The 26,121-nt window shown below is 37.8% G+C and overlaps 1 protein-coding gene across 1 annotated transcript in view; it reads left to right on the top strand.

The window, feature by feature from the left end:
• Positions 1-26,121, top strand: part of flii (FLII actin remodeling protein) — a 71,375-nt gene that overhangs the window by 13,244 nt on the left and 32,010 nt on the right. The window contains exons 9-18 of the mRNA XM_059979673.1: positions 111-268; positions 879-963; positions 1,546-1,693; positions 2,610-2,743; positions 4,045-4,257; positions 12,561-12,740; positions 15,632-15,711; positions 16,885-16,959; positions 23,657-23,740; positions 24,905-25,076. Of these exons, the coding sequence (XP_059835656.1) occupies positions 111-268; positions 879-963; positions 1,546-1,693; positions 2,610-2,743; positions 4,045-4,257; positions 12,561-12,740; positions 15,632-15,711; positions 16,885-16,959; positions 23,657-23,740; positions 24,905-25,076 (1,329 nt within the window). The remainder of the gene's footprint in view (positions 1-110; positions 269-878; positions 964-1,545; positions 1,694-2,609; positions 2,744-4,044; positions 4,258-12,560; positions 12,741-15,631; positions 15,712-16,884; positions 16,960-23,656; positions 23,741-24,904; positions 25,077-26,121) is intronic.

The following is a 26,121-nucleotide window of genomic DNA, read 5'->3' as shown; positions in this document are numbered from 1 at the left end:
GAATGTGATTGATCCAAATCAACCGATTACAATGAAAGTGGCAAGCAGTGAATAAACTTCAGATACGTAAAATGTTCAACTAAAATTCTGGATGTGTTTTTCCCTTTCAGTCAGCCATCTGCAAGTTAACTAAGCTAAAGAAGTTGTACTTGAATTCAAACAAGCTGGATTTTGATGGCATTCCGTCAGGCATTGGGAAACTGGCAAACCTAGAGGAATTCATGGCCGCCAATAATAACCTTGAGTTGATCCCAGAGAGTTTATGCAGGTATGCGCTGTGTTGATTCTTCAAGTTCTGCTTTGAGTTTAAAGTTCTCATATGGCAATATTCAGAAATTAATTAATCCTATAGTCTTCAATCCATAGTTCTATTTGGGGTGATAACATCTCTGAGGCTTCAGTATTTACTAGCTTTTTTTGTCTAAGATGAGTTATTGAATGTAAATTAGTTATATATAAGACTAAATAGCCAAACTTCATCCTTTGGAGGTGGGTGATGATCACTTCTTGCTTTCATCATTTAAATCCAATGCCTCCTACCCACCACTTTTACCTGGAGCTGTCACAATTGACTTTAATCTTCGTCCTCTACCCTGTTTGTCATATAATCCCAGTTTGTCTGAGATTATATGCCAGTGTATATCTGACATTGAGTTAAGAGTCTCCTATCTTTCGGAGGAAAAAAAATAACCATTGGACGAAGGGTCTCGGCCCGAAACATCGACAGTGCTTCTTCCTATAGATGCTGCCTGGCCTGCTGTGTTCCACCAGCATTTTGTGTGTGTTGCTTGAATTTCCGGCGTGTGCAGATTTCCTCATGTAACCATTGGAAGAGTTTGTTTTGAAGTGAAAGCGTTAACATAAATTTCTATTTGCAGATGCGGAAAACTAAAAAAGCTAGTTCTTAATAAAAATCGGCTGGTCACTTTGCCTGAAGCCATCCACTTCCTTGGAGATATACAGGTAGGTTAATTCCAACACAACTATAAACAAAATTCTTGTAGAATACCACGTTGCAATAGTTAGCCAGAAGAGGTTTACTTACATGTGGTGGTACACGTTTTCCTGAATTTTGGAATTCTGTTTCTAGAGCGTTGTGTGGATATATAAGACTAGGTTCTCTATTCCTGGACCTAGCTTAACAACAGTACAGATTTATTGGATAGTTTTTTCAGCAAAACTGATGTGTACTTACAGCATGTTGCAGCTGGACTCTTGAGGAGTCTGCTGGGGTATAGTCTGGAAAATCCCAGCACAAAATGAACTTGGACATTTTGAAAAACTATTTGAATAGATTTACCAAATCTTTATAATTGTATAAAATAACTTGATAGTAATAACTGGAGTAGAAGGCAATATTTGTAAAAAGAAATTACACCATTTAAAATGCAGATGCAAAAAAAACAAAGAAAACTAAAGCTTTGTTAACGTTTCCTTGCTGTGACTTCTAGTTCAGATTTCTAATATTGTATAATTTAACTCTTTATTATAACAAATGATTTGATCTTATTATAATTAAAATTGACGTTATTTATTTATTTTTAGGTTCTGGATGTTCGTGAGAATCCTAACTTAATAATGCCCCCTAAGCCAGTGGATCAGTCAGCAGAGTTCTACAATATTGATTTCTCCTTGCAGAATCAGCTTAGATTGGCTGGTGCTTCGGCAGCTACTGTTGCTGCAGCTAGTGGAGGTACAGAGAATGGAGACATAACATTTGTTCATTTTGTACAGTTTTTTATCATCCTGGTACTGAAAGCTGAAATGTCTAGCTCCAAAAGATTATTAATTTTTATCTTGAGTCAACTGTGGTGTCATTACAGAACAACTCTGTTTATGTATGTTTAGTGACAATGTATGACAGGGTGGAAGAGTGAAGAAAGTTAACGGCCAGACAGTATGTTGTGGGAAGTAAGTTATCTCAGGCCGGTGAAAGAAGTAGTCTGTGGAAAAAGAAACATCATGCAACAGGGAAGAGGCCAGGATCACAACTAACAAGATGCTAGTTCAATCACAATGAGGTTAGAATGTGGCCATCTTAACTCCTCCTCACAGTCTTCCAATAAAATTACTTGTGTCTACTCATGTTCCAACTCAGACCTTAGACTGATTCAGACTCTCTGATTGTTGTAACAACTCCCTTAAAGGTGAGTAGGAAGGAGAAATATTTGTAAAATCACTCTCTTGTGTAATTTCCCAGAAACATTCTTTATTAAGTTTTGCTGATAGACTGTCAGATATGCCTTACAGGCCAGATATACAGAAAGAGCAAAAACTGAGCCGAAGTTATAGATGGACTACTGTCAGAAATGTCCACTGCGGAAACAGATAGCAAGGGAAAATAAACAACAAAAGTTGGGAGTTCAGTACTGAGTCCAAAAGGTGCAAACGTGCCCAAAGATGAAACTTTGTTCCTCAAGTCTGTGTTGCGTCTCAATGTAAGTGCTTCTGGGCCTTGAAAGCTTTTCAGTACTGTACATGTAATCTTTGCTGTCATTGATTGCATTCTTGTTCAATGTACACACTTTGGAATAATTGGGTACTAGAACCTAAATAAAGAATAAGCAAATATTCGTTAAAAACCTTATCATTTGCTCTTCCGACAACAGGAGTCACTGCTCGAGATCCAATCGCTCGGAAAATGCGCCTCCGGAGAAGGAAAGACTCTAGCCAGGATGACCAGGCCAAACAAGTACTAAAAGGAATGAGTGATGTGGCACAGGAAAAGAACAAAAAATTAGAGGTAACTAGTTGAAGAATGATTCTGTATGAAAACATGGAACAGAATAAATGCATGACTCCTTTCCAATAATAAATTTAATTTGCAAATGCATGAACAGTAAAATCATAGGAAGATGGCTATTTGTGATCACTTGATAGGTTTCTATTTTTAAATTTTTATTTTTTAAAATACAGAAATTGTCAGCACAAATTAAAACAACAAAAATAACAGACTTGTTTCAAAACATCTGTGAGGACAGAAGGAAAATTAAAAGAACCTCCTATTATCATCAGGTTATGTGATACAATGCCGAGTGGCAAAGAATCGGGGTAAATCTGCAAGTACTGTTTTACCTAAACTTGTGTACACATTTATGGCATATCCTTGCTGACTAAAGCAAATTTTAGATCTATCCCACCTCCAAGCTTCCTTTTCAGTCCTTCAAGCCCTGCGCTCCCCCACCCCAGTATCACAGCACAAGTGAGTTTCCCTAGTCTGAATTAGGAATCTGCATGATTCTAGTCCGCTAAGGAATAAAGCGTTATCAGTTAATATCTGAACGACTACCAGACGCAATTGTAGAAATGCAAATGAAGAGTGAATGTGCCGCAAGAAGAATCAACACATTCAAAGGCAGCCACAAAGTGGGGTAAAAGAAATGTAGCATTTTGATGCAGTAATGGGCATCAGCGCTGAACTCTCAAACAAATCTGCTTCTTGCAGTATCTTTTCACAACTAAAAGATTTTGCATGTTAATCAAGTTTACCAATACCAAGGTTTACTTCCCTCAGTTTCCACATTCCAGCTGTCAGCATATCAGTCTGATTGCTTCTTTCAGGCTACGGGTAACCCTCGGTAATTTCTAAAGTAAGAACATTTTCAGCACAGCGTTGTGGCCCAAAGGGCCTGTATTGTGCTGTAGATTTTCTATGTTTTTATGTAATATTATGGAATGGAACTCCACTCCAGAGTAGACCCATGCATCAGGCTGGCTTACAGAAGTAGTACTGAGAAACTAGTTATTATCAGTATGTCATTATTCAAAAGGGAATGTGGGATTCTTATGTTGTACCAGGCAATGTACATTTTTAATGTAGTATTTGGTTTGCATCTGTGGTCATAGTTGTATCATAGAGGAGGGCAGAGACTAATCATTGTCTGTACTCAATAAAAGAACAAAAAAAATCTTAAATCTTAGGACATTGATGGTAATAGAACTTTTATTTTGCTCTGAACTCATACAGTTTGTTATAAATGATAAACTGCCCATATACAGCATATTTAAAAAATGCTCCATTTCAATTTACCTTTTTCCTTGCAGGAGGTGGGCGAATTCAAGTACACAGACCTGAAGACAAGGCGATGGGATCTGGGTCTTGAGAAACCTCCTCTTGATTATTCAGAGTTCTTCACTGAGGATATTGGTCAGATCCCAGGGGTCATGATTTGGCACATAGAGAATTTCATTCCTTCTCAGATTGATGAGGCTCTTCACGGCAAGTTCTATGAAGCAGACTGTTACATTATCCTGAAGGTAACCATTGCAGGAAAAAGTAGAATAAAATCTTTGACTGGCAGAACTCGTATATAATGCTTAAATAGATAACATGGTAAAGGGAACAATCAAGAAATGTATTATTTTATGCTTTATTGTTATTCACAAGCTCTCCGATCAGCTGAATACTTTTGGTGCAATTTAGACTTTTTACTATTTAACTTAATCCACAAAAATGGGCAGTACGGGCTGTCTCTGGTCAACAAATGGATACAATTTTCACACAATGTCCAAAACTCTGTTTTTGCCTGTAGGTCAGAAAATATTGAAAAATCACTTGATATGGTCACCAAACCTCCACAATCTTATAGTAAACAGCATCAAAAGTGCATGAAATGGATAAGAAAGAAATGATTATTAAAAATGGAGGGAATGGGGAAATTAAATCAGTTTGTGTAAGAATTAATGTATATAATTAATGGGTTTTGAATTTCTTTCTTTCTAAATCTTTTTATTAATATTAGTAATATGGACAGAATACAGATGATATATTGATAAAGAAATTACCAACATACACATTCCATTACATATGAAAAAAAACATACATAATAGTTACAATATAAATGAGTTTACCAAGACATAAGCCATAAGATATATGTATGGACATAGTAAATCTAAATATTTCATAATGTATAATATAAAAAAAACAGAAAAAAGAAAGAAAAAAAAATTTTATATAATGCAAAACTAACTAATCTAATCTAATAACTATAACTAATAAGTAATATAAAAGAAAGAAAAACAAACAAAAGAGAAGGAGAAAAAAAAAGTGGGCTGTTTATAATATCTCACAAAAATAAGTATTCATCAATGCCGTCACTTCCGGTCCTCTCAAAATACATAAGCTAAAAGCTAGGAAATCAAATGTACTTGGCACAGGGTCATATTACATCATATGAAAATGTTGAATAAATGGTCTCCATAACTTTTCAAATTTAATAGAAGTCTCAAAAGTACCACTTCTAATTTTTTCTAAATTTAAACATAACATAGTTTGAGAGAACCAATTAAATACAGTGGGAGGATCAATTTCTTTCCAATTCAACAATATAGATCTTCTAGCCATCAGAGTTAGAAATGCAATCATTCGACGGGCTGAAGAAGATAAATGCTGTGAATCTAACATTGGTAAACCAAAAATTGTGGTAATAGGATGAGGTTGTAAATCAATATTCAAAACCGCAGGTATAATATCAAAAATATCTTTCCAATATTTCTCCAAAAATGAACACGACCAAAACATGTGAGTTAAAGACGCAATTTCAGAATGACATCTATCACAAATAGGACTTATATGAGAGTAAAAATGAGCTAATTTATCCTTGGACATATGGGCCCTATGTACAACCTTAAATTGTATTAGTGAATGTTTGGCACATAACGATGATGTATTAACTAATTGAAGAATTCTATCCCAATTCTCACTAGAAATACTAAAACTAAGCTCTCTTTCCCAATCCTGTTTAGTCTTATAAAGGGGCTCTGAACGTATCTTCATAATTATATTATAAAGTTTTGAAATAAGCCCTTTTTGAAAAGGGTCTAATTCAAATAAACTCTCCAAAGTATCTGAAGGCACAAAATTTGGAAACGTAGAGAGTACAGAACTTAAAAAATGTCTAATCTGTAAATATCTAAAAAAATGAAATCTCGGCAAGTTATATCTGTTGGATAATTGTTCAAAAGACATGAAACAATTATCTAAAAATAAATCAGAAAATCTTAGTAATCCCTTAGTTTTCCAAGCTGAATAAGCTTGATCTATAATGGAAGGGTGAAAAAAACAATTAGATACAATAGGACTATTTAAAACGAATTGAGTCAACCCAAAATATCTCCGAAATTGAAACCATGTACGCAATGTATGTTTAACTATCAGGTTGTCAATTCGTTTCGGCAATTTAGAAAGAGCAAAAGGGAGAGAAGTCCCTAAAATAGAACCCAAAGCATAAGCTGATACCGATTTAGTTTCTAAACTCACCCAACAAGGGCCAAAAGATCCACCCCCATCTTTCAACCAGCATAACAAATATCTAATATTAGCTGCCCAATAGTAAAATCTGAAATTAGGTAATGCTAACCCGCCTTCCTTTTTTGTCTTCTGTAAATATGTTTTACCTAACCTGGGATTTTTATACTGCCATATATATGAAGAAATTTTAGAGTCAACATTAGTAAAAAAAGATTTCGGGATAAAAATTGGTATCGCTTGAAAAATATATAAAAACTTAGGTAAAATAACCATCTTAATAGCATTAATCCTGCCTATTAGAGATAGAGACAAAGGTGACCACTTAGTAAACAAACCTTTAATCTGATCAATTAAGGGTAAAAAATTAAATCCAAACAAATCTTTATGGTTCTTTGTGATTTTGATCCCTAAATAAGTAAAAGAGTCATTAACTAATTTAAAGGGTAAATTTCCATAAATTGGGACCCGTTTATTTAATGGAAACAATTCACTTTTATTAAGATTTAACTTATACCCAGAAAACTCACTAAATTGAGCCAATAATGATAAAACTGCTGGAATGGATTTCTCCGGGTTAGAAATGAATAGTAATAAATCATCTGCATACAAAGATAACATGAATATCTGTCCCACGATTAATACCCAAAATATCCTGTGATTGTCTGATGGCAATTGCCAAAGGTTCTAAGGCAATGTTAAATAGTAATGGACTAAGAGGACATCCCTGTCTAGTGCCCCGAAATAGGCAAAAAAAGGGAGATCTTTGATTATTGGTAACCACTGAGGCTACTGGAGTATGATAAATCAATTTAATCCATGATATAAATATCGGACTAAAATTAAACTTCTCCAACACATTAAATAAGTAAGGCCATTCAACTCTGTCAAATGCTTTCTCCGCATCTAATGAAATCACGCATTCTGAAGTATCATGTGAGGGAGTATAAACAATATTCAACAATCTCCTAATGTTAAAAAAAGAATAACGATTTTTAATAAAGCCAGTTTGATTATCTGAAATAATTTTGGGTAATACCTTCTCCAATCTAGATGCCAGTCACTTAGAAAAAATCTTGGAGTCTACATTCAATAAAGATATAGGTCTATAAGAAGCACAATTAGTAGGGTCTTTATCTTTCTTCAATATTAGAGAAATGGAAGCTCTATAAAAAGATTGTGGCAAATTCCCTAATCTAATGGCCTCCTCAAAAACCTTACCTAACCAAGGGGAAAGAGTAGCGGAAAAAAATTTAAAAAATTCAACTGTATAACCATCTGGACCCGGTGCTTTCCCAGAATTCATTGAGGAAATAGCCCCTTTAATTTCTACATCCGTAATAGGAGTATCCAATATCAAAAGATCATCAGATGATAACCTTGGAAAATTTAATTTCCCCAGAAAATCAGACATGGTATTATAATCTTGAGGAAATTCAGATTGATACAGGGAGGTATAGAAATCTTGAAATGCCTTATTTATCTCATCATGATTAACTGTCAGATTCCCATTCTGCTGACCAATCTTAGTGATTTGACGTTTAACCAGAGCATTCTTCAATTGACTAGCTAACAGTTTACCAGATTTATCACTATGTATATAAAAATCAGATTTAGTTTTCATTAATTGATTTTCAATCGAGGATGTAAGTAATAAACTATGTTCCATTTGAAGTTCAACCCTTTGTAAAGCTCCTTACTAGGAGCAATCGAATATTTCTTATCAATCTCTTTAATTTTATCAACCAATAAAAGAGTTTCCATCTTGATACGTTTCCTCAAACCAACAGAATAAGAAATAATCTGTCCACGTATATAAGCTTTAAAAGTGTCCCAAAGTGTTCCGTAGGAAATATCATCTGTAGAATTAGTTGAGAAGAAGAAGTCGATCTGCTCCTCCATAAATTTAATAAAGTCAGAGTCTTGCAACAAGGTAGAGTCAAATTTTCATTGTCTAGCATTAAAAGCTGTATCCGTAAATTTCATAGAAAGTAATAACGGAGCATGATCAGAGATAGCTATAATATCATAGTTACAACCGATTACCAATGGAATAAAACAAGAGTCTACAAAAAAATAATCAATTCTTGAATAAGAGTGATGAACATGTGAGAAAAAAGAAAACTCTTTGTCATTAGAATGCCGAAATCTCCAAACATCAAAAACTCCATTGTCAGTCAAAAAGGAGTTAATACAAGTGGCCGACTTATTAGGTAAAGTCTGAATAGATAAAGATTTATCCATCAGAGGATTTAAACAACAATTAAAGTCACCACCCATTATTAACTTATATTCGTTTAGATTGGGTAAAGAAGTAAATAAAGACTTTAAAAAGTCAGGACAATCCACATTTGGAGCATAAACATTAACCAAAGCAACCTTTTTATTACAAAGTAAACCCGTAATTAACAAAAATCTGCCATTCTGATCCGAAAAAATATCATGTTGAACAAATGAAATAGAGGAGTCAATAAAAATTGAAACTCCTTTTACTTTAGCATTCGAATTTGCGTGATACTGTTGACCCCGCCAAAATCTAAAAAAACGAAATTTGTCCTCCCTCCTCACATGAGTTTCTTGTACAAAAATGATATGAGCATTAAGTCTTTGGAATACTTTGAAAATCTTCTTTCGTTTAAGTGGATGATTTAAACCATTAGTATTCCAAGACACAAAATTAGTGGTCTGAGCCATAATTCTATAATCAACCCTTTGGTATAGAAAGGGTTAACCAACTTATAAACTCATGCACCCGGAAGAGGAACAAAAGTAGTGAGAAGACCCGGAAGTGACGACAACACAGACATATTTGAAGTTCAAAAACAGCCCGAATAAAAAAACTAACACAAACTGGTACAAAAAAAATAGAATTAGAAAACAGACCATCCCCCCACCCCCCGAGAAAAAGAGAAAAAGCCAAAATATGACTTAAAAAGAGAAAAAGTAAGACTAATCCTACCCCCATGTCAGCTGAAGAACACTCCATATAAAAAGGATATATATAAAAGAATCACCCCGACTTTAAAAATAAAATCGCTATAATAAAAACCATATTTCTAAGTATAGTTAGTTGTAAAAAGAATAAAAATATAATCACTAAAAACAATTATAACTCGGGCTCTGGCCCAGACAAAACAAAAAATATTTAAGCTGAGATAAGCGATGCCTTGTCTGGGAGAAACACGAAAAATATAAACATAATGCCATCTTAAGCAAAACCAAAAATCTTTTCCAAAAAACCACCATCTTAATCAAGGAAAAATTTACCTTCAAAGAATTAAAAATATACCTTCAAAGGAACAAAGTTAATAGACAAGTATGTAGTTAAATGATTAAAGTGTATAAGGCAAAACAATTAACATGACGCAAACACACTTTAACTTGAGTATAAAGTGTAGGATGAACCTACACCAATAACCAGATTATAATTCTGGTTTAAGAGATCGAGAACCATCTTATACGATCAGAATCATTCATTTATTAAAGACTGGTGTCTGTAGCAGTAGGGAAGTTCTCCTCCAGATATTTTCTCACTTCTGAAGTTGAAAGGAAAACTTGTCGTGGAGCATTCGACGGAGAAATTCGAAGCTTCGCAGGGTATAGAAGCGCAGGTTTCAGATTTTTCTCATAACATTCAGCCATCAACGGTTTAAAAAGAAGCCTTCTTTTTAAAAGATCTGAACTAAGATCTTCGATCAGGCGGAAGGAAAAATCTTTGATTTTAATCATTCCTAGTCGACGAGCTGCTCTTATAACTTGTTCTTTGTCATGTACATAATGGAACCGGACAATTATCACCGAAGGTTTGTCTGTAACACTCAGTGATCGACGCCGAATTCTATGTGCCTGATCCAATAAAGGGGGGTTATTCGGGAAAATTGTCGGAAACGCTTCTTTTAAAAGTTGAGCAAAATATTTCGAAGGGTCATCTTTTTCTATGCCGTCTGGAAGACCAAGTATACGTACGTTCTGTCTTCTGGAGCGATTCTCAAAATCGTCACTCTTGGCTTTAAGGGTTCCATCAGCTTAATGGTCGAAATTAAATCCTGTTGCAGTTTTCCAACAGTCAAATCTCGCTTCCGAGCTTCTTCTTGCAGAGACGTAATAAGAGCTTGTTGCTGTTTAATTACTAAATCCGTCTTAACCATGTACTCTTGAAAAGCCTTTATATCTTCTTTAAAAAATTGTTGTAGTTCAGCAAATTTTTGATTCAAAACCTCCATAAACAATTCAAAAGTTAATGGTGTTTGTTGTGTCGGAGCCTGCTTTTTTCCGTTACCGTTCGGATTACGTCCGGGATCCCGTCCCTTAGACCTGAGAGACATTTCTGTTTGCATATCATCAAAAGTTCACAACAAACGCTTGGCAGTAAATCCAAAAAAAAAGAATAAAGAAACTTTCGGTATAGGTAAAAATAAGCTGAATAAGGGTGATCAAAGGTTAAAAAAAGTAAAAGTTACGGAGCGAATCCAAAACGGTACTCACTCCAAGAGCGTCTCCAGCTGACTCCGGGTTTTGAATTTAATGAGGTTGCTCATATAGACAAACGTCTGTTGAAAAGGCATTCTTAACCTAGGGATGGCCTGTATCCATATATAAACTTAGTCTCCCAGTTGCATAATAGTATGATATAAGGATATTATCAATCTTCTACCATAATGCAGTGCATTGGATATTATAATCAACTAAGTTGGAAGGATGGAAATGCCATACTAGTAATCCCATTTATTTATAGATAAATAGCAGACTGTTATAAAATACAGTGAGACCAATCTAACATAATTGGAAAAGATTATCCTGAATACAAAGTACAGAATCTAATAGTTCTTCCTGGAATAATTTAAACTGATGAGCATCAAGCATATAATTCCATAACATTTCATAGTCCCAACAATCTGTAAGTATGAATAACATGATTTCTACTTGTATTTGACTATAAAATGAAAGCATTTTCTTTGTAGAAGAAATTTGTATCAGTGAGCTGGTAACAAAAATTTTAGTCTTTAGAGTAGATAACCAATGAATAGACATGGTTTATTCTGGCTATTTGACTGCAACAAAACCTACTTGGAATGGAATAGTTAGGGGCCTCATCATTTCAAACCATTTGAACTAGCCTCTAAATTCATAGGTTTTTTTTTGTGAGAGATTTGTGCTTTGCTGGCAAGGCCAATCCTTGAGTTTTTGAATTTCTACAGCCCTTTGTGGTGAAGATACTGCCACGGTGCTGTTGTATAGGGAGTTCTAGGCTTCACAGCCCAGTAATGAGGAAGCAGCAGTGTTGAGCTGATCAAATTCTCATGATGTCATCATTAATAGCTGTTTGACTTCCATTAACAGCTATCTGTAAAGGTTTTACTTTTTAAAGAAAATTATTAAATATAACTTTCATGTAGATTCTGCTTTAAATTATTTATGAAGATCAATTATGTTTGAGATGCACCTGACAAATGGAATTGTTCTTTACTGTGCTACTTTTTAAAAGATGTTACTGGACTGGACTTAAATCATTCAAGGCCGCAGTGATTGGTATGAATGATTTTTTTTCCCCCGCTCCCCCTCTCAATTTTATCCCAATTTTCTAACCATGAAATTGTTAATCTGTCTTAATGCACAATACCACATATACTGGGGAGCTCAGGACCTCCATGTTGTAAAACAATGACTGTTAATATGCTGTTTTACATTAAGAGTTGTACTGTTGGCTTGATCTTGTTTGTATTTGTTATCAAACAACTGACATCTGTAGGGGGAAGAACCTAGGCAGAAATCTTCATTTGTAATTCTTCCTTTTTCCCCTGCACCTGCTTACCCCACAACTCCTAGCTTTTGGCTTAGGCTAAGAATACTAGACAGTTTTACCTTCTGATTGCTGTTTGGCTTAAAGCTAATGTGCATACTCACACACGCTATTCCTCAGAATCCTTTCTGAAAAGCTCCACATTCATCACCCCATTAATTACAGCACCATCGATGATGATTGTGCTTGTTTAACTTTAGCTATCTTTTGCACCTTATTTTCCTGATTCCCCTTATAATCTGGCTTTTAAAATAATCAATCATAGATACTACAGCCTATAGAAGTCAGGTTAAACCACTGCATTTCTGAAAAGCCTTTATGTATTAACTTTTCCTGTACCTTCCCCTTCAATCTACTATTGATAATCTTGAAGTAGAATAAAATTTAAGCAAAATAATGATCCTTGAGTTGTAGCAATTTTGGTGAAGTAGATTTTTTTGATTACTTAGTTTTTGGAAGCAATCATATTTTCTTTGTGAAACATTTTTAAAGATAGTTGTCAATATTTTGCAGACTATACTGGATGAGAATGGTGCTCTCAGCTGGCAAATTTTCTACTGGATTGGACAGGAAGCTTCAATGGATAAAAAAGCATGTGCTGCCATCCATGCAGTCAATCTCCGTAATTTTCTGGGGGCACAGTGCAGGACGATTCGTGAGGAAATGGGCGATGAGAGTGAAGAATTTACTGTGGTGTGTATATGATTGTGTATAAGTGTGACTGCACTTAAAAATCATTACTCTTAGTTATTTGGAATCTGTCTTTGAGAGCAATTTGCATTATCAATTGCATCAAGTCATTTTTACTTCATCCCAGTGTCATCATGTTCCTCAAGGGACAATGCTGACTCAGGTTGGAAGTAATGGACTGGAGCTATTGGCAGTATTACTCTTCACCAAAATAAGCAGCTGTATAATCAAAAATGGCTAAGCAGATCTCCTGATTTTAACAAGATTTCCTTTTCCAATGAATCAGTACATAAAGAATGAAATACTTTATTTTTTAGTTTAGTAGTGATTTGCAGATGGGGATTAACCCAGGGCTCATTACAGATCTTGATGTGATATGAATCAGCTTGTCTGTATCTCAGGAAGCTTTCCATGTGCTGACTCTTCTCTGTGGAATGTCTTAGTATTCCAGTCTAAATAAATAATTCCAGGAAAAACAATCCAACTTGTCAAACGATGTGGTTAACAAAGGTCACAAATGATTCTAAATGGTTCATACCCAACAGCATACATTGCCTATTAAAGTATTCACCCCCCCCCCCCAGAGTTTTCATGTTTTATTGTTTTACAACATTGAATCATAACAGATTTCAATGGTGGCTTTCTCTCCCCCATAAAGCTGTGACTAGTAAAACACCCAGGCAACAGTTGTATGTGCAGTCTCTCCCATCTCAGCCACTGAAGCTTACAACTCCTCCAGAGTTGTCATAGGTCTCTTGGTTTCTCCCTCACTCATCCCCTTCTTGCGGAGTCGCTCAGTTTTTGAGGACTGCCTGCTTCAGGCAGATTTGGAGCTGTGCCATTCCCCCCCCCCCCCCATTTCTTGATGATTGATTTAACTCTATTCAAAGGGATATTCAGTGACTTGAAAATTTACTTGTATCCATCTTCTGACTTGTACTTTTCACTAACCTTTTCCCTTCATGGTGTGGTTTTGCCAGGATACCGACTCACCAGCAGTTGGGCCTTCTAAATACAGGTGTATTTTTACTTAAATCAATTGAAACACCTTGACTGCCCACAGATAATCTCCATTTAGCTAATTATGTGACTTCTGAAACCAGTTGGCTGCACCAGTGTTGATTTAGGGTGTCATATTAAGGGGTGGGATGTGAATAGTTATACAATCAATTACTATGTTTTGTATTTGTAATCAATTTATATCACTTTGTAGAGATCTGTTTTCACTTTGACACAAATAAGTTTTTTTCTGTTGATAGTGTTTTTTAAAAAAAAAGAATCCACTGTGATCCAATGCTGAAAAACAATAAAACATGAAAACTTCCAAGACGGGTGGATACTTTTTATAGGCACTGTATATTTGATTTGTAACCACACTTTGTTAAATTGAAGACCAATCTGCTTAATTAAGAAAAAGCTCAGTAATAAAGCACCTTTTATGACTTCAATGTATTACACTGGTTTCACCCAAATAGTTTAAAAAGGCTGTGACAATGGATATGTGTCAGCATATCATACAAAACAAAAGTCTGTATTATAGACTGAAGATGAATTTGCCCAGTGTTCCATAGAAACTTCCCTGTTCTTCGAAGTGATGTTGTTTTTTTCTGCAAACACCCAAGGGTGTACACAGTATGCTCTAAACAATTAGCAAGACCCAGTGGAGCACTTGAATTTCGATCCTCCAGATGGGTCTGGAACCCATGTCCAGTAAGCCAGGCAAGAATGATATTGCTGAATTTAATTTGCTTCCATTCAAATGTTCAGAGCACTAAACTAGTTTATATTAAACTTTTTGTATTAAGGATATATTGTATAATTACTGTCAGCTACAAGCTTGTTGAAAGAAGGGGGTATGGAAGTAGAAGGATTAAAATTACGTAGCCTGACATACTTTATTGGATAAATGCTCCAGGAAAATGGTAATAGGCATTAGTAAGTCATATTGAGTCAGGTTGTCTGGCTTGACATCTGTCTCAATTTTGCCTTGCAGTTGTAGTCTCAGTGGCATTGCATAGGCTGACCACATGTTGTGCTTCCTTCCGTTGCATGGGGTGTCATGTGACCAGCCCTAGTGGAGGCTGATGGTGTATCTTCCTTTCACAGATTGACATGGGAACCTGGAGATGCTGCTTGGAGTAGGGCAGGGCTTTGTACCAACATCTAACTTTAAGTTGGTACAAGGGTGACAAATGTCACCAAGGTTTCCACTATAATCATTTGGTGGAGACATAGATGTAGGGATTTAAAAACTTTAAAAAAAATAAATTAAAATTGTTTGCCCACTCTCTTGTTGGTACATTTTTAAATAATGTACTTTACCAATTAAGCTGATTTTGTCTCCAGCTGTCAACTCACTAATGCCAATTTAATATAATTACATATGCAAATTGAAATCTTGTAAATCAATAGTCTCATGATTGGCTGACAAAATAAAGATTTTTTGCTGCCAATAGTCGCAGATCAGTGGAGGTGAAGAAGGGCAACTTTTTCCAATCATGCTAATTTTTGTATTCTTTCCTTATGTTTATTCTTGCTCAGATCTTAATTTCATATTGCCCATCATTGGCTGTAAATGGAAATACTATTAGTAGACCAGTGTGACTTTGAACCTGCTGTTAGGGTTTAGTGAAGAATTGTTTTCTACATATTATGGGCTGCTCCTGGGACCAAATTAAAATGTTATAAGCAATTGCAATTCATAGTAATTAGCTTGTAGTGTAATTAATCAGTTTTAAATTGAAATTCCTGTCAGGATTGATAAGATCACCAAATTTGGCACCTTGTAAACAGGTGCTGATAATGTACCCAATAATGAACATTGCCTTCAATTGTGTAAAAATCATACCTAATGAATTCAACCTTTTTAATTATGATTTTAAAAATATTTGTAGATATTTGATAGCATCGCCTACATTGAAGGAGGAACAGCAAGTGGCTTCTACACAGTAGAAGAAACACAGTATATCACCAGGTAAAGAACAGGAGAACTGGTTTGCAGTAAGGAAGATGAGAATGGAAAGAGTGTAATGGTAGATTACACTTTAACAATTTTATTACATAGTGTATATAGTTATACAACATGAAGACTGGCCATTTGGCCCACTATATTTATGTCAACTACTGTGCACCCATCCATTTTAATCCTATTTCTAGCACTTGGCCTGTAGCCTTCAATACCTTGTCAATTCAAGCGCACATTTAAATACTGTAAGCAAAGTTGCTTTCATTGCCTTTTTGCAGTGTGTTTCAGGTACTTGCCAGTCTGTGGTTATAAAGAATTCCTCTCAGATCCCCTTTACGTTTCTTCCCCCTCAAGTCCGTCTCCACTATTTTTAATTCACCTCTAATTGGAGGAAAAGATCCATCTTTAATGTTTTGAATTTGCTACAGCACTCCAATTGTCCTGATAATTAGCACTTAGTTTTCACCCAGCTTGCAGAAATCTCTATCTATTAACCAAAATTTGGAAATATTATAGTATGTTCAGTACATTTGTTTTAATTTAGTGGTTCTCTACATTGAATATGGGGGCAAGAGTTGAAAACAATGTCTTGAAGAGAAATGTTTAGAAAGTGTGGAAAGATTCATCCAGGATGCTCTACTAGTATTCAAATCCCAACTTCATTTTAAAATTGTACATTAGGTTTACATTGGGGGAATAAAAGAATTGCATTTATGGGACATCTTTCATGATCTCCAGTCATCTAAGAATCTTTCATAGCTAATAAAATATTTTAAAGTGTAGTCACTGATGAAAGAAAAGTAGCTGTGAATTGATTTTCAAATGACCCTTTTGATGTAACTAAATGGAGTTGAAATGATGAGATTGCACTAAAAGCTTTTTTAAAGGAATTTACTGCAATTATTCTCAGTAAATATTACCTAATGTCTAAATTAAGTTTTCTAAATTTTAACCCTACTATAATCAACTGAATGTTGTCTAATAATAACTTGCTGATTAATGTTGAAAGGTCTTTTTCCAAAAAGCCTAGTCTAACTTGATATTTTGCTCATTGCAGCAACTTTATTAGCTCAAGACTGAACACTCAATTTAAGTATTACAATTTACTGACTCACTCATCTTTTGGCTCGTATAAAATACTTGTCTTCACTGCTCCCTCTTCCCCACCCCCACCCACTACAGGTTGTATCGATGCTATGGTAAAAAGAATATAAAATTGGAATCTGTTCCACTTAAAGCCTCGAGTTTGGATCCTCGGTAAGTTGTTGAAGCACTTTCAGCAGGAGTTATTTCAGTGACTTTTCTTGTACTTTATTTGATAAGATGGGTAAATTCACTTGTGGTGTTCTTAATTCATCATGTCCGATTATCCCCAGCTGCAGGTTTGCTTTGCTTTCAGTGGTAACCAAATCTTAGGGCTGCATACCACAATAAGTTTACAGATGACACAAATCTTGGTAATCTTGTGAACTACAAAGAAAAAAGTGATAAGTTGCAGTCAATACAGTCTAGCGGACTGGGCAGACCAGTAGTGGATAAAGTTGAATGCGGGGAAATGTGCATGTATGCATTTGGTAGGAAAATTGAGGAAGGACAATAGAATGAGGGATTAAGTTCCAAAATTAATGTAAGGAGTCGAGACCTGGTGGTTATGTTCACATCACTGAAAGTAGCAAAATAACTCAAGAGAGCATTAAGTAGATTGAGCTTTATCAATTGAGGCATAGACCATTTAAACATGCTAACATTTATAAGACGTTGGTACAGTATCAGCCTGAGTATTCTCAGATCATCTCAGTGTAGAAAGCACAGTAAACTTCATGCCAAATAGCAAAGGTATTTGAGGGTCCAGAAAAGATTTGAGAAGCCTCCTGCGTTGAGATATTACAGTTACAAGGATAGATTAGAGAGGAGTGGGCTGTTTCATATGTAGAAAAGTTAAGTATTCAAGTCGGAGTGTCATATATAAAACCCTAGTTAGACCATATTTGAGTATTGCGTGCATTTCTAGTCACTGCGTTACAGGAAGGATGTGGTGGCTGGCCAGATGTTGCAGAAGTGGATCATCAGGATGTTGCTTGGATTAAAAAGAAAATTTAGACAAACTTGTCTGAAGCATCGGAAGTTAAGGGGTGACTTAATAAAGGTATATAAAACTGAAACACAGGGTAGATATTCAGAATCTTTTTCCTGAGTTGTAATGTTAAATACTAGAGTGAGAGGGGAAAAGTTTGAAGGAGATTTACAAGGCATTTTTAAAAATTTTTTTTTGCAAAGACAACACCTCATTCTACACAACTTCTGCCATCTCCAGTGGGATCCTACCACCCCCTCTCTCTGCTTTCCATAGGATTTCCTCGTCCATTTGTCCCTCCCCACTAATCTCTGTCCTGGCATTTATCCCTACAGCAGCCAAAGTGTCCCACCTGCCCATTCACCTCCTCCCTCCTTCAGGGTCCAAACTATCCTTCCAGCTAAGGCAACACTTCACTTGCAAATCTGCAGTGTTCAGTGCTCCTGATGCGGCCACCTCGAAATTGGTGAGACCTGTCACAAATTAGGGGGCTGCTTCACTGAGCATCTTCGCTCCATCCACCAAAAGCAGAACTTCCCAGTGGCCAAACATTTTAATTCAAACTCCCATTCCTGTTTCGATATGTCGGTCCATGGACTCCTCTTGTGCCACAATGAGGCCACCCTTGGTGGAGGAGCAACATCTTGTATTTCATCTGGTTATCCTCCAAACTGATGGCATAAATATTAATTTCTCCTTCTGTTTAAAGAGAAAACAAATTCTCTTCCTCCCCGCCCGTCCTCCGCCTTACCCGCTCTTCCCTCTTCTCACCTGCCGATCACCTCCTCCTGGGTTCCCCCCCTTCCCTTTCCCGTATGGTCCACTCTCCTCTCCTATTAGATTACTTTCTCTCCGGTCCTTTGCTTTACCAACTCATCTGGCTTCACCAATCACCTCCAGCCATCCTTCCCCTCCCTCCACCTTATTCTGCTGACTTCCCCCTTCCTTTCCAGTCCCGAAGAAGGGTCTCTGCCCAAAACATCAATTGTTTGTTCATTTCCATAGATGTTGCCTGGCCTGCTGAAGTTCTCCAGTATTTTGCATGTGTTGCTTTGGATTTCCAGCATCTGCTGAATTTCCTGTTTTATAATGGGTGCCTGGAATGTGCTGCTGAGGAAAGAGGTGGAAGCAGTGGTTAGCAGTATTTAAGAAGCAAGAAATGGAGGAATATGGATCACGTGCAGAGAATGGAATTAGTTTAAATTGGTATTGTTGTCAACATGAACAAAATGGTTCAGAGTCTGTTCCTGTGGGGGGGGGGGGGGGGGGAGGAGTGTTGGAACTTCGTTGCTTGAGTAGAGAGTCAGCATGGAATCAATGGCCCAAGAGATCAAGTAAAGTCATTTCTATTGTCATTTCGACCATAACTGCTGGTACAGTACATAGTAAAATGAGACAACGTTTTTTCAGGACCATGGTGTTACATGACACATTACAAAAACTAGAATAAACTATGTAAAAAAACAACACAGAAAAAAAACACTAGACTACAGACCTACCCAGGACTGCGTAAAGTGCACAAAACAGTGCAGGCATTACAATAAATAATAAACAAGACAATAGGGCAGTAAGGCGTCAGTCCAGGCATCGGGTATTGAGGAGTCTGATAGCTTGGGGGAAGAAACTGTTACATAGTCTGGTCGTGAGAGCCCAAATGCTTCGGTGCCTTTTCCCAGACGGCAGGAGGGAGAAGAGTTTGTTTGAGGGGTGTGTGGGGTCCTTCATAATGTTGTTCGCTTTGCGGATGCAGCGTGTAGTGTAAATGTTCATAATGGCGGGAAGAGAGTCCCGGATGATCTTCTCAGTTGGCCTCACTATCCACTGCAGAGTCTTGCGATCTGAGATGGTGCAATTTCTGAACCAGGCAGTGATGCAGCTGCTCAGGATACTCTCAATACAACCCCTGTAGAATGTGATGAGGATGGGGGGTGGGAGCCCCTCAACCTTCACAGAAAGTAGAGACGCTACTGGGCTTTCTTTGCTATGGAGCTGGCGTTGAGGGACCAGGTGAGATTCTCCGCCAGGTGAACACCAAGAAATTTGGTGCTCTTAATAATCTCTACCGAGGAGCCGTCAATGTTCAGTGGGGAGTGGTTGCTCCGTGCCCTCCTGAAGTCAACAACCATCTCTTTTGTTTTGTTCACATTAAGAGACAGGTTGTTGGCTCTGCACCAGTCCATTAGCCGCTGCACCTCCTCTCTGTATGCTGACTCGTCATTCTTGCTGATGAGACACACTGCAGTGGTGTCATCGGTGAACTTGATGATATGGTTCGAGCTGTGTGTTGCAGCACAGTCGTGGGTCAGCAGAGTGAACAGCAGTGGACTGAGCACACAACCCTGGGGAGCTCCCGTGCTCAGTGTGATGGTGTTGGAGATGCTGCTCCCGATCCGGACTGACTGAGGTCTCCCAGTCAGGAAGTCTAGGATCCAGTTGCAGAGGGAGGTGTTCAGGCCCAAAAGGCTCAGCTTTCCAATCAGTTTCTGAGGGATGATTGTGTTGAATGCTGAACTAAAGTCTATGAACAGCATCCGAACGTATGTGTTTTTTTTGTCCAGGTGGGTTAGGGCCACGTGGAGGTTGATGGCAATGGCATCTTCTGTTGAGTGGTTGGGACTGTATGCAAACTGCAGGGGGTCCAGTGATGGGGGCAGCAGGGTCTTGATTTGCCTCATGATGAGCCTCTCGAAACACTTCATGATGATGGATGTGAGTGCAACGGCACGGTAGTCATTTTGTCAGTGAGAACATCTGCTAGCTGGTCTGACATCCTCTGAGCACTCTACCAGGGATGTTGTCTGGTCCAGCAGCCTTCCATGGGTTGACCCTGCACAGGGTTCTTCTCACATCGGCCACAGTGAGAGACAGCACCTGGTCACTTGTAGGAGGGGTGGACTTCCTCACTGCCGCATCATTTTCCGCCTCAAAATGGGCGTAGGTTGTTCAGCGCATCTGGGAGGGAGGCATCACCGGCACAGTCAGGTGATGTTGTCTTGTAATTGGTAATGTCCTGATTGCCCTTCCACATGCGCTGCGTGTCACTGCTGCCCTGGAAGTGGCTGTGGATTCGCTGGGCGTGTGCACGCTTTGCCCCTCTGATGGCCTTGGACAGTTTGGCCCTCACTGTTGTTAGGGCTGCCTTTGTCGCCTGATCACTTCATATGCTGTTACCATCCTAGCTGTCATCATTGCTAATGGTTTTCAGGGCTTGGATATGAAGAATAATTATCCACAACAGTTAACCCTGAACTTCTACATTTGGCCAGTAGGGAGCAATCTAATATGCTGCATCACAACATGGTATGGACACTGCTCTGTGGCAGTCAGGACGGCTTTCCGATAGGTAGTTAAAACTGCCCGAAGCATTACTGGCACCAGTGTGCCTGTCATCAAAGATATACAGTGCCTATTAATAAGTATTCAACCCCCCACCCAAGTTTTCATGTCTCATTGATTTAATATGGCACTGTATGTCTTTGGATACAACAGTGGACTTAATATGGCTTTTTTTTTTGACACTGATCAATAGAAAACAACTTTTATCAAAGTGAAAACAATCTCTACAAAATGATCTAGATTAATTACAGATCTAAAATATAATTGATTGCATAATTACTCACCCCCTTCAAGTCAGTATTTAGTAGGTGCACCTTTGGCAGCAATTACAGCCTTGAGTCTGTATGGATCAGTCTCGATCAGCTTTGCACATCTAGATGCTACAATTTTTCCCCATTCTTCTTTACAAAACTGCTCAAGCTCTGTCCGATTGCACGGGTATCGTGAGTGAACAGCCCTTTAAGTCCAGCCACAAGTTCTCAATTGGATTGAGGTCTAGACTCTGACTTAGCCACTTTATTGTTTTTAAGCCATTCCTGTGCAACTTTGGCTTTATGCTTGGGATCATTGTCTTGCTGGAAAACAAATTTTCTCCCAAGTCACAGTTCTTTTGCAGACTGCATCAGGTTTTCCTCCAGGATTTCCCTGTATTTTGCTGCAGTGAAGCATTCCCACAGTGTGATGCAGCCACCATTATGCTTCACAATAATTATGGTGTGTTTTGATGATGTGCAGTGTTTGGCTCGCGCTAAACAGCATATGGTCTGAATGCCAAAAAACTCAATTTTGCTTTTATCAGATCATAGAACCTTCAAGCTGACTTGAAGGTATGTGAGTCTCCCACATACCTTCTGGCAAACTCAAGCTAGGATTTCATGTGAGCTTTTTCCCCCCCAAACAGTGGTTTTCTCTTAGCCACTCTCTCATCTCAGCAACTGAAGCTTCTAACTCCTCCAGAGTTGTTATAGGTCTCTTGGTAGACCCCTTCTTGCACGGTCGCTTAGGTTTTGATACAGTTTGCTCTAGGAATATTTAGAGCTGTACCATACTCTCTCCATTTCTTGATGATTGACTTAACTGTATTCAATGACTTGGAAATGTTCTTGTATCCATCTCCTGATTTGTGCTTTTCAATTACATTTTCATGGAGTTGCTTGGAGTGTTCTTTTTGTCTTCAATGTCTAGGTTTTGTCAGATACTGACTCCCCAGCAGTTGGACCTTGTAGATACGGGTGTATTTTGAATGCAATTAATTGAAACTCATTGACTGCACATGGTTGATCTCTATTTAACTAATTATGTGACTTCCAAAAACAATTGGCTGCACCGGTGTTGATTCAGTGTCATATTAAAGGTGGGGGGGGGGGTGCAGGGAATATTTATGCAATCAATTATTTTGTGTTTTATATCTGTTATTAATTTAGATCACTTTGTAGAGCTCTGTTTTCATTTTGACATGAAAGTGTCTTTCTGTTAATGTGTCAAAAAAGCCAAATTAAATCCACTGTGAATCAATGTTGTAAAGCAATAAAACATGAAAACTTCCATTGGTGGGGTGTGAATACTTATTATAGGCACTGTTTACACAGAAAGGTGTCTGGAAAAGACCAGCAAAATGATGACTGATCCCACCCTTACTGCTCATGGACTGTTTGTCCCACTCCCATTAGGGAAAAGGCTGCAGACAGTCCATGCCAGAACCACCTGACTCAAAAACAGTTGCTTTCCCCAAGCAGTAAGGGTGATCAACACCTCCACCCATCATTCCACACTCCCTCACCACCACTACTTTATCACTTCCTGTATCTTTATGTATTGTGTTTAATTTTGTACTGCATTGGATCTGGGGTAACAATTATTTAATTGCCTGGTCTGCTGGGTTCCTCCAGCATTTTGAGTGTGTTGCTTGGATTTCCATTGTCTGCAGATTTTCTCTTGTTTGTTAACTGTTATTTTATTATTTACATTGTGTACTAGAAATGACATTAAACAATCTTGAACTTGTGGGGGGGGGGGCAGGGAAGCAATCCTGTAGCAGGCCATCAGTCGAGCAGGCTGGGGAGAATGGCTGCTCGGAAATGTACAAACAGTAGTTGCACAAAACTTGTTTTCCCCACCTCTTCCGTTTTGATTGTTGTGGTTAAATGCAGCTGCTCGACAAAGCAGGCTGAGATCAGAAATGTCGGGAAGTCATGAACAGTACCCTCCATTGAAGAGTGAGTTAATGACTGTCACGCTCTGACTTTTTTTCCCCCTTTAAGAACCATGGAAAATATGTAGCACAGAACAAGATCATTTGACCCATTGTATATCTGTACAATCCTAATCCCACAGTCAGTGCTGTTCAAAGTATACATTCGTCATTTTTCGGTATTTCTGTCTCTACCACCAGCTGGGTGAGAACCCTGAACCTAACAGTGATATTATCAATAAACCACTTTGATGATAAGTAATGAAGAAATGCTATAAAACTTTTAACTGTTATTTTCTTTATTGAATATAGTCACCATTTAGGATGTTAACTATTTACCTTTTATCCCCCAGCTTTGTGTTTCTCCTTGATCACGGACTTGAAATTTATGTCTGGAGAGGCTCCCAGGCCACCTTGAGTGCAAGCACCAAAGCTAGGTAAATTCACCTGGAGTGTTGTCTATGATATTGTTCACCGGAAAAGGACATAGAATACAGAAGGATGCAGCAAGACCATTTCAGGTGTTAAGGAGATCAGCCACAAGGAAGGATTGTAGAAGCTTCAGTTTACTTAAAAGGTTATGGGAAGCCTCCCAGTGGTACATAAGTGCAATGTATTAATGAGGTGAATCCACAATGTTACTTAAAGGTCAATCTGGCAGTGGAGCTGGAAACAGTAAAATTAAATTTATGTTATTATAAAATACCCAAAGAATTTTTTTAAAAAAAGTAATTGTTTGTATTTATTTTCAGCTAAGACAGTGGTATCAAATCATTAAGGGCAGGAGAGATGCAGTAACTTGTTGCCTGGATGGGTTACATTGAATGGGCCATTTTGGTCTTTTCTCATATTAGAATTTCCTTAAGTTCTTTTTTTACTCTATTGTTCACCATATAAGAGGTGGCGTCTTCAATCCTGGTAACCTCCAACCTGATGGCATGAACATTGAGTTCTCTAACTTCCGTTAATGCCCCTCCTCCCCTTCTTACCCCATCCTTTAATTATTTATCCCCCCCCTTTTTTTCCTCTCGCTCCTTTTTTTTCTCTCTCTGCCCCTCTCACAATCACTCCTTGCCTGTTATCCATCTCCCTCTGGTGCTCCCCTCCCCCTTTCTTTCTCCTTTAGCCTCCCATCCCATGATCCTTTCCCTTCTCCAGCTGTGTATCCCTTTTGCCAATCACCTTTCCAGCTCTTAGCTTCACCCCACCCCATCCTGTCTTCTATCATTTTGGATCTCCCCCTCCCACTTCCAAATCCCACTTCCAGCTATCTCTTCTTTCAGTTAGTTCTGACGAAGGGTCTCGGCCTGAAACGTTGACTGTACTTCTCCCTATAGATGCTGCCTGGCCTGCTGTGTTCCACTAGCATTTTGTGTGTGTTGCTTCAATCCTGATGAACTGCTTTATGAGATTAATGAGATGAGATCTGAGTCCTGCTGATGGAAATACTAAGATAGCAGCCAGCTGTTTTTTTCCCCTGTAAGGTCTATTTCCAGTTTGTGTTTATTTGAGTTTCAGTAGGATGACAATTCTACAAGGAGCACTGTTGAATATATTGAACTGTTTAATCATGGTTAATAATGAAATTTCTTGCCTTTCAGGCTATTTGCTGAAAAGATAAATAAAAATGAGAGAAAAGGAAGTGCAGAGATTATGCAATTAACCCAGACTCAGGAAACACCAGAATTCTGGGAGACACTGGGAGGACAGCCTGAGCAGATTACATGTCATGTGGCAGACAATTTCAAGCCAGTAAGGCCTAAGCTTTATAAGGTAAAAATAAGACAGTATAACTGGCTGAAAGGTTTTTTTGAAACCTTTCTTGGTTCTGCTTTTAATATAATGAATGTATTCTGTGCGTAGTGTCTTTATTCTTTTGGAATGAGGTATTGAAAGGTAGTAACATTTCTCTTCCTCCTCCCCTCAATTCCCCACCTGGTTTACTCTCTCAGTTAAATGCAGTGCTACTAGGGGGTCACATGAGACTGGCCAGGACTTCTTTTCTGTCCTAAATGTGGCACAATTATTTTACCTGGCTACAACAACACTGAAGTTGCGATCATCTGCGTCTTAGTGCTGTAGCATTTCCTCTTCCTTGTTCACAGATGCTCAGTCTAGCTGGAGGCTTTTTGTCACCAGTAATAATCAGCTTGTAGAATTCTGAGATACTGGAAGACAATCAACCCATCCTGTTGAGCTATTAAGTATCTTTAAAACAAGTACTTTGGGGTAATTATTGTTTGCAAACTCTTTTGTGTCACTATCGCGCAAATCATGTTCCTACTTGTTTGTTTTTTATTGTGCCTGCTTGTGTTCATGTTTAAGTTAATTATTAGAATTTATTTTGCTAATCACTGAACAAATCAGGCTGCTGCTAATTGTTGTGCATAACCAGGATTTGGATAAGACAGAGGCTAATGCCTGTTAATCCTTTCTGTGGGGTCAAATAGAAGCTGGCTATGTGATTTGGCATTAATTTAGTTTACAGCATGGTGCATGTTATATGTTTTCTCCCATGCTGCTTTACTCTTGGTTGCTAAGTGGCTTCTTTGCAGTAAGTACAATGTTGTAGCAGAATAGAGTACATGCACTTCCTTCCTGTGCTTGAGCTGTGTGTATTTGCTTTCACCCTAGGTGTCCATTTTTGATCTGTTTGCTCCTGACAATGAATATTAGTAACAAATCTATCATGTCATAGCCCAGAATCTTGGACTGTCCAGAATGGTTCATTGCTATTAATCTGATAATAATTAGCTAACCCTGACCCTTTTCTTTCAATGTGTTTTCTCTACACTTTAATCTCTTTTTGAATACAAAA

This window comes from Hypanus sabinus, chromosome 9 (genome assembly GCF_030144855.1).
Source record: "Hypanus sabinus isolate sHypSab1 chromosome 9, sHypSab1.hap1, whole genome shotgun sequence".
Classification (NCBI taxonomy): Eukaryota; Metazoa; Chordata; class Chondrichthyes; order Myliobatiformes; family Dasyatidae; genus Hypanus; species Hypanus sabinus.
Note: the sequence above shows the minus strand (reverse complement) of the source record. Positions and strands in the feature narration are given on the sequence as shown.